General features: G+C 40.0%; 1 protein-coding gene across 1 annotated transcript; it reads right to left on the reverse strand.

Annotated features, from left to right (window-relative positions):
* Window positions 1-478: 478 nt before the first annotated feature.
* Window positions 479-3,245, reverse strand: CABS01_10178 (uncharacterized protein; the record flags this gene model as incomplete). The annotated part of the gene is made up of 2 exons (XM_060543534.1): window positions 479-2,116; window positions 2,190-3,245. The coding sequence occupies 2 exons, from the start codon at window positions 3,243-3,245 to the stop codon at window positions 479-481; spliced, it is 2,694 nt and encodes an 897-aa protein (XP_060399715.1).
* Between the last annotated feature and the right edge of the window lie 6,536 nt (window positions 3,246-9,781).

Here is a 9,781-nt window from a genome sequence, read left to right on the forward strand (position 1 = left end):
GATACCCCCCCTTGTTTACTTACATTTACCTACTTTTACCTACATTTACCTACAGTCACCTATGAAGTCGTGATGTATGAGGAAGGATGAAACCCAGTCACTGTGAGAGCGAAGATGGATGAAGAGTGTCAGTGAAGTTTGATTGCTCTCATTTATATTTCAAGTATGAGAAAGGAAATAAAATGCTCGAGGTTTGTTGACTTCGCCTCGTCGGTATTGGCCAAGAAGATTGCTCAGTCCATCTTTGCTGAGCTTCCTCATCCATGAAAACGCCGTTAAAATCCATTCCATCCATCCATCGTAACGACAGGTATTAAGGTATATGTGCCCTTTTCCTTCCCTCTCTTTTTGCTCTTATAGCATAGCAAGACCACGCAGACTTGCGTAATCATTTCGTCCACGTATTTCCCGCATACATGGTGACGACATCTATCCCAACCCCCTTTCTACACCTCGGAAGAAACAAGCCTGTTTTGGCTTACTTCTCCTCCCCGATGATAAGAACCTCGTCGCCAGACACACTCCCCAACGAAACCTGACAGTTCCACGCCTGGCCCTTGTGAGCGTGCACGGCCTTGGGCCACTTTGTCCGGCTGTCAATCTTTACGTCTTTACCGAGAATGTTGATCTTGCCGCTGATGCTCTCGGCCTCGACGGTGCCTTCCCAGGAGGCAGGGTACTTGAGCTCCATGCTTCCGCTGACGGAGCCGTGCGAGGACTTGAGGTGGCGCATGGGGGGTTGGTCCTTGATCGAGACGGCGCGCTCCTGCTCAGAAGATGCCGTGATGGCATCACCCAAGGGGTGACGACGTACATCGCGCCAGGCGTCGTCCAAGTGTCGACCGCCAGGCAGCGGGATGCGCTTCCACGGTCCGGCGCCGATGGGCGTGAACGGCACGCCCGGCATGCGCGGGATCTTGTCGGGGATGGGGAGCGGGTTCGTCGGGATATCGACGGGTTCATCCGGGTTCGCGCGCGGCTTCTCGCCCTCGTACGCGCCCTCGGTGCCGAGGATCTCGACCCAAATGGGCTCGAGGATCTTCACGGCCGTGTTGCCGGATTTCGTCTTCGTGTGCAGCTCGGGCTCCGCGACGGCCTGGAGGAGGCTGACGTTGTAGACGGGGAGGAACTCGGCGGCGATGTCGCCGCTGATGCTCTCGGCGACGGCGGCGGACGAGAAGGCGACCCAGGCCTTGATGGAGCCGGATTTGGTGTCGATGGAGGTGATGTAGTCGCGCGGCGGGACGACGGTGTCGGGTTTGCTGCTCTCCGCGGCGGCGGCGAGGGGTTCTTTTACGGTGATGTCGCCCGAGATGGTGGCGACTTCGAGGACGGCCGGGCGGGGCCGGGAGTCGAGGACTTGTTGGGGCGAGACGTTTGCGATGATGTCGCCCGATTCGGAGTTGATTTTCAGGGAGTCGTAGAGGGGCCAGGAGCCGATGATGTCGCCCGAGATGGTCTTGACGAGGATGTCGCGGGAGTTGAGGTGGTATGTGGAGGGGACCTCGACGGGGGAGTGGACGTCGCCGGACATTGTGCCGATCTCGAGGCCGTCTGCGAGGTTGACGGAGAGGTCGTCGACGACGTGGACGTCGAGGTTCATGGCCATGAGGAGGACGTGGCGGAGGGAGGCGCCCTCGGGGACCCAGACGGTCGCGCGGACGGTCATGCAGGGCCGACGGGACTGGGTCCATTCGATGCGCTGCGGGGTGCGGATGACGAGCTGCTGCTCCGAGTTCCACTCGACGGAGACGTCTAGGGCCGGGTCGTTGGAGACGACCTCGAGCTCGATCGAGGGACCGGGGCGGCCGGCCTGCTGGCGGCGGATCACAAAGTCGCCCGAGACCTGGGGCTGGTAGCCGCGGGAGGGGGAGTTGTTCTCGACGGCCTGAAGAACGCTGATGTCCTTGTCGGCGGCGAAGGTGAGGTCGAAGAACTTGGGCTCGAAGCGGTGCTCGGTCTGGAGGCATGTGCTCGATGGACGCCAAGGGACGGCTTCGCCAGGCTCGGCGGGTTTGGAGGGGTCACTTGGCACGGGAGATCCGTCTTTGATGGGCAGTCCAGTGACGGGGTCATATTGCTGGGGAGGCTCCTTGGCAGGAGACTTTTCAGATGGCTGCGGGTTGTTAGTTAGCTTCATGTCAAGGTAGTAGTAGGTGGTGCAGATGTAGATGGGAGTTGCGACGCACCGCATTGATCACAGTCGAGGCCAACATGCTAAGGAATCCCGTCAAGGTGAAGAAGACCAAGGCGGCAAGCAGCACCGTCTTGAGCGTCCGCCTCGAGGCCCAAGGGAACTTCTTAAGAGCTCTGTCCTTCCACGATGGCGGAGGTCTAGGGTCATGGTCGTCGTCATTGTCATCATAGGGCACGTCGCCCATGCTCTCGGGGTCGCGGCCAAGCAGGCGCCTCTCTTCTTCAGGTGCGCCCATGTTGATGTTGTTGTTGTTGGCCGTCCTCGAGATGGTGTTGAAGGTCTGATAGTTTCTAAACTCTGTGGGTGATGACGAGAGCGGGGATGTGGGCGATGGCGTGTAGGCGGGTGGTGCCTCGCTAGGGATGCGAAACAGAGAGGCCGGGTTGTTGGAGGAGTATCTCGAGTGAGTCTGGGGCGTGCGCAGTGGAGCGTCTGTGGAGGGCGAGTAAGGCGTATAAGACGATGAGCTCTGGGCGGCGTGGGAATGTGAGTGAGAGTGGGAATGGGAGTGGACGTTGGAGGTGTAGGTTGTATGTGATGGCGTCGCCTCGCTGTCTGCGGCGGTAGAAGAGGCCCCGTCGTCATAAAAGTCGTCGATGGCCGAGACGGATGACGAGGTCCTCCTATGTGTTGAGGAGTAGTGACGTGATTGTGCTTCTACGTTGTCGTCGTCGTCGTTGGGGTGGTGTTGATGGAAGGACGTGTTCAACCTTGTCTCTTCCTTGGCTTCGCGGTCCTTCTTTGACGACGAGGAGCCTTGCTCTTGTTGCTCTCGCTGCAGCAGCGAAGGGTCTTGGACGAGAACGTTGGGCACATGCGGCACGGCGGCGGACGTGGGGAACGTCGTCGCGTCAGTGACGTTGTCCTCGCTGTTGTGGAAATGAGACTCTTGCTGCTGCGGAGGGTATATTCCCCCGGCTGACAATGAAGAGCTGCTTTGGAAGTAGCCGTCTGTGGGTGAGAGGTGGGCGTCGAGGCTGTCGTCCGGGACTTCGTCAAAGTCGGAGTCGTCGGCGGAGTACAGGTTGTCGGAATACGGGGCCGGCATGGCGGCGGCTTGTTACTATTTCAGTCCCTTTGATCCCTTCTTTTTTGTCTTCTGACAGAGTCCCCTTGGGGCCCTTGGGGGATTGTCTGTGCTCTGTGGGATACAACCGTTTTGGAGTAGGTATAACGTTTTGTTCCCTTCGTTTGGTGGTTCTGTTTCTTAATGCCGGGTCACCTAACGTTTGAGCTTTGCCCCTTGGGACAGGGCACTCTGAGTCTCTGACGGGGTAGACGGTGGCAGTCTGGCACGCCAAACAGTGACAGCAAGTGACAGCGACTGAATCGTGAAGGGGACTTGGCTGATACGCGCAGTGTCGAGGGCAACGGGTAGAACGGACGCCAAGAAACGGAGTCAAACAGTTTCGGCGACGGGGCTCTCGTTTGCTTCAGAGCTTCAGCACCCCTCTGTGACCGTGAGTAATGCCGTTGCTGTTGGCTGACTGATCAAACAATGTATGAGTGAAGTATCTCTCTCGCGTGTCAGTAGATGATTGCACCTTGTCAATGACAACAGAAGAGGCACGCGCGCCGACGTAAGATGAGTGATAATAGGAAGGAGGAGACAAGTCGTGGCCACGAAGAAGTGCGCGTTCACGCTCGATTGAGGTAAGCCGGAGGGGGTACGATGGGAGAATAGAGGGGAAAGTTACGAATACCGCAGACGAGGGACGAAGAAGAGAGAGTGGGAGAGATGGAGTTGAATGGGATTGACAGGAATGGCTTCACAGAAAGAGGCTAGTAGGAGTTGAGTCGGAGCCGAGATTGAGACAACCTCGCAGATACTCAGAGACAAAGTGAGAGAGAGGGAACCCCCAACCACCTACGGATACACGAACGAACTGCAATCAGAATCCACAAGACCGAACCCGGTCGGGTCGCCGAAGACGCAAGACAAGCGTGAACAAGGCAGACGCCGCTGCCCGCACGCCGTCCCCGGCGGGCCTGCACCCGATACGGTGGAAGGATTCACTCGACATCGCGAAAGAGGGGGGGCAGACTCGTAAGCCTGCAGATCAGGGCAACGATATGAGACCAAGTACCGGCACCGCGGACAACGGCAGTGTCGGGGACTTGATTTGCTACCAAGCGCAAGATGCACATTGCATGGTGTGAACCATCTCAGTCTCTCTTCGCCCCCTGGTACCTAGTCAGTCCTGCAGTATCCGCAGAGCAATTGTCTCCAAGTCACCAAGTCCATGGCAGCACGGCTTCTTGACTCTTCTTTTGCAGCTTTGCTTGCGTGACACGCTTGTTGTGCAGCCAAACGAAACAGGAAGCTCGTTAAGGACGGTGGGGAACCTAAAAGTACGAGGGATGCCGCGCCGTCGGGTGCAAACGATGGAAAGGCAAAAGTCAATTGAGATTATTGGATAACGGCTATCGAGTGGAGAAGAAGCGTGAAAAAGTAAGACGAGCACAAGTTCCTCGTCCAGCAAGGATGGTCGTGGACTCGTTAGTGACTTGTTGATGTGAGGTGACTGAATAAAGTTAGATGCGCAATTTGACAAGCTCCAAAAGATTGGACTTGGGGGAAAAGAGGCAGTGGAGTAATGTTGGCCCGATCTTATACCGACAAAAGTACCTAAGTCCAACGTCTACTGCAGTACGTATCCGGAGATAGCTACTGTAGTAAAGTACCTACCCGGGAGGGGGGGGGTGTATAGCAGAGGTGGAAGATTATGTGTCGCCTGGGCACAGTATACCCCGCTACTCGAATGTTAGCAGTATACCTTAGTTATATTAAACATATAGTTAATTAAGTAAAAATATTTAATTATATATATCGCCTTAATATAATACACGTACTAATACTATAAAATTAAAATAAACTCTATAATAAAGTAATTTAATATATCTTTATATTAGCCGAACTCTTTTTATTAATTATAAATAGTAATATAGTTAATTAATATTATTAGTTAATAAATTATTAAGTATATTAGAACCTTATTGTTACTTATAGAATTTAAAGCTATTTATAAATTATATAATTAAAATTTTATACTAAAAGTTTTTTATTACTAATCTTATGTTAATAAAATTTATATATATACTTAGTAATTAAAGGCTTTATTATGCTATAATAACTATTTTTTAATCCTATATTATTTTATAAGTAGTAATACTTATTTTATTAAGATATACTAGTTTATATATATATCCTAACTATATATTATCCTAAGGTTATCTTTTTAGTACGCTTTTATTATATTAAAAACTCTATTATAGTATATATTTAATTAAAATAATAGCTCTATAGTTACGTTATTAATACTTAATATAAAGTTATAGGGCCTATTACCTTAGGATTTATAAAGTTCTATAGATTATTAAAACTACTACTACTTATAATATATATTATAATATTAGTTAAAAACTTTATTATAATTATCTTCTTAACGTATATTTTTTATTAACCTCGGTATATATTAGATTATATATAAATATCCTTTTAATATTATAAAAGAGCTACTCTTTATTTATTTAGTTATACCCTTTATACTTAATAGTAATTAGTAGTTATACGTAGTAAATATTTTTAGTTTTAGTAAGTTATACCTTATGCTTTTTTTAAAATATAGCCTCTACTTTTACCTCTTTTAATTAATATTACTTCTTTTTAAGAACTGTACTTATAAAATCGATTTTAGAGATATTTATCTTATATTTAGAATATTTAGAATTATTACTTTAGCTTAATGCGCTAGTATAGTTCTATTAGTTACTAATCTTAGTATTATTTATAAATATAAATTACGTAATAGTAAGCCGGTAAGTAGCTTTAGTACGGGGATTAATGTTTTTAATACTAATTCCCTATAGTACTATTTTTTATAATAGAATCTTATTATTAATAAGTAAGGAGGGTAGTATAATTATAGTATTTATATTTATTTTTATATCCTAGTTAGAATAAAAGACGGAGTTTAGAAAACGGTAGACTTATTTAGGTAGAAGCTAAGTCGTTTTATTTTTATTATTTATTGTATTAGTAATAAATAGAGTTTAATATTATATTAGAAAAAGGTAACTTTAGTATTAGTACGTATAAACGGGCTATATTAACGCAAAGACTATTTTACTAATTAACTTATTTTACTTTAACGAGCCTCTATATACTATATTTTATTACTACGGACGCTCTTAATTTTTATTACTATAGACGCGTACTTTAGATTTTTATTACTATATTAATTAGTAATAGTACGCTCTTATATAATAACGTATTATTAACTAATTATAAAGTACTTCTACTTAGGTACTTTACTTTAGGTTTAAAGTATTAACTTAGTATATATTTTATATTATAATCGACTTATAATTTTATTTTTATAAGCTTACCTTATATAATACTAAATAAACGAGTAGTATAGTAGCTAAATATTAAGTAGGGGTTTAAAGTAATTTCTATCTTCCTACCTCTACCCTTAGAAAGAATAAGAAGGTAGTAAATATCGGGAGTACTTTATTTTACTTAATATATTACTAAGCTTATCTATATATATACTATATACTTAGAGAACTTTTTATAATATAGACGAGAGGGCCTTTATATATACTATTTTATAATTTAATAGAAATATAAAATAAAATAAGCCCGCTATAACTTAATATAAAGAGATTAATTATTAGCTTAAGTTAAAGAACATACCGGGCTATAGCCGTAAAATATACTCTTATTACTAACTAACTTACTTACTAAGTAATTAGACCTTATGCACTCGTTAAAGTAATTAATAAACGTACTATAAGTAAACCTCTTAATATAATAAAAAAAGTAGTGCTATAAAATTATAAAAACTATTTAAATAAAGTACGTAATTAATATATACTTTATTTCTATACTAGACGTTATATCTAAATACTTAGCGTATTTTAAAATAAAAAGAGCTTAAATAAAAAAAAGGAATATTAAAAAAAAGAAAATATATTAAATTAAAGATTTAAGTCCGCCCGAGGTTTACTATTTTTATTATCCTCTAAGTTAACTTTATCCTTCGCTATATTATACTAAACTACCTTTACGCTATTATTATATATATTTATAATAATACTAAAAAGCTTTAAGTTCTTTAGCTTTTTATTAAGTATAGGCGCTACTATCTAGGTAGTTAGACCGATTTTACTATTTAATTAGTTATTAAGTTCGCTCTAGGCGCTACTCTTAAGGGCCTTTAAGTATATTAATATAGCGTAGTTAGCTAGCTTTAATTCTTTAGGCCGCTACTCCGTACTAAGAGCTATATATACTTTAGTTATTAGCCCTAATATCTAGGGATTTACTAAAATAATAAATAGTATTTTAATTATATTTATTATAAAAGTCTTATTTCTTTTAATAATCTTAATAACTCTCGCTTTTTTTATAGTCGCCTACTTCTTTAATATAGGCTATCCTTTATTACTAAACCCTACTTTATACTTCTTAATAAGCTTAGAGTTATTTAAAACTTTAGCTAAGCCCTTACTTTTATTTTTATTTTATAAGTTATCGTCGTTCTAATTAGTAATCCTTATTTTTATTAACCGCTTTTTTATTAAATCGCTTTTATAAACGCTTATAATCTTATCGTTAACTATTTTAATTATATTATAACTAAATACTCTAACTATATTATACTAGTTTTTAATAAGAGTAGTGCGGACCTATAGACGTATTATTTTCTCTTTTTTTAAGCTACTACCTAGAGCTATTTTAATCTAGTTTTCTAAAGACTTATAATATTTAATAAGTAGGTTATTCTCTCTATTATATAAAACGATTATTAAAAAAAATAAGTAGCCCTCGAGCTCTCTTTAATTAATAATATATAAAGCTTCTTAATAATATTAATATACTAAGCTATTTAATTAGTACGTTATATTAAAAAAGACGGGTACTTTATAAAATTAGTAAATTAGTAAATACTCTAATAAAATAGTAGTTATTAATAAAAAAGAGAGAACCTACTTAAGTACTTACTTCGTAATTAGCTTAGTTATAATAAGAGCGCCTAAGGACGTTCTTATCGGATTATAAGCCTATTTTAAGTTATTTTAAAAACTAAAAACTTTAAAATAATATTAAAGAATAAAAACCTTACTTAAATAAAAGCTTAATATTTTTTAATATATAAAAGATTATTTAAATAAGGCCGGAACTGTGCAGAGTTTTATAAAAAAAAAAAGTCCCCCTAATAAAGCAATCCGCCGGGGCCGTACTATATATTACGTATTAGGGAAAACTAAGTATATTGCGCTCTATACTTAATTACTAATTAAAATAGCTCCTGACCTTCCTCTGCCCGTCTAGAGGGCGAGCTATACCTACTCTAATATATATAAAACTTCTTAGTACTAGCTTACGTAAATAGTTAAATCTTATATTATATACTCTTTCTTATTAAGGGTTAGGGGGCCCCTTATATATTCCCTTATATTTATAATATAACCCATATTAAAAAGATTTTTAGTTTTATAAAATATAATTTCTAAACTAACGTCGATATATTAAATCTTAATATCCGTATTAGCCTAGCTATTTATAGCGTTCGTACTATTACCTAGCTAGATTCCGTATTATTAAAAAGTACTTTACTACTTCTTAAGTATACTTACGTTAGTTACGATAACTATAACGTCGAGCTAGTTAAAGAGGGCGCCTAGCCTAAAAGGAGTAGACTTATTAATAGGTATCTTTAGCTTATTAATTACTAATTATATACTAAAAATAGAGTAGGTTCTTATTAAAGTAGTAGTTTATATATTAATAAGTTTATTTAGTAAATTTATTTAGTAAATTTATTTAGTTTAAATAAAAAGTAACTTTAGGTAATATTAGAAGCGATAAGGATAAAAAGAATTTTTATAAGCTCTAAAGAGTAGTAAATATTAGCCTATTTAGCCCTTTTTTTAAAAACCTCTACGTTACTATTAAAGTTTAAAACCTTTATAGTTAAGGGCCGCCTCTAACTATTATAACTAACTATTATAGCTAATTATTATAACTAACCTCTATCGTTAACCTTTTTAACTAGCGCCGCTATAGAGTAGCTTATTTATTTTAAATTATATAGCAATTTTCGTATTAAAATTACTATATTACGTTAAGCGCGTACTTAGGGTATATTATACGTATTATATAGTTAAAAAGTATACTATATTATATAATTTTTTTTAAAAGCGTAATCCCGTTAAGGTCGATCTTTTACGCTTATAAAGCTAGAAAAAAAACTATTATATAAAAAAAAAGCAAAATTAAAAAACGAAGTATTTTATAAATATTAATATTAATATAAAGTTAAGGTTACTTCTAAATAAAGAACTAAGGGCGTAATAACTACTTATTATAAAATATAAAATTAAAAAACGATTCTTATATCTTAACTACTTTTAGTTATAAAAAAAGCGTAATAATTTACTAAAGAAAAAACTTACCTAAGTAAAAAGTAAGAGTTAGAGATAGTTTTAAATCTTATATAGTAAAATCTAAAATAATTACTTCTATAATTAATACCTAGCGACTACCTCGATTACTCCTTTTTTTAGATCTAATTA

This window comes from Colletotrichum abscissum (assembly GCF_030869225.1).
Source record: "Colletotrichum abscissum strain IMI 504890 chromosome Unknown Scaffold_25.1, whole genome shotgun sequence".
Taxonomy (NCBI): Eukaryota; Fungi; Ascomycota; class Sordariomycetes; order Glomerellales; family Glomerellaceae; genus Colletotrichum; species Colletotrichum abscissum.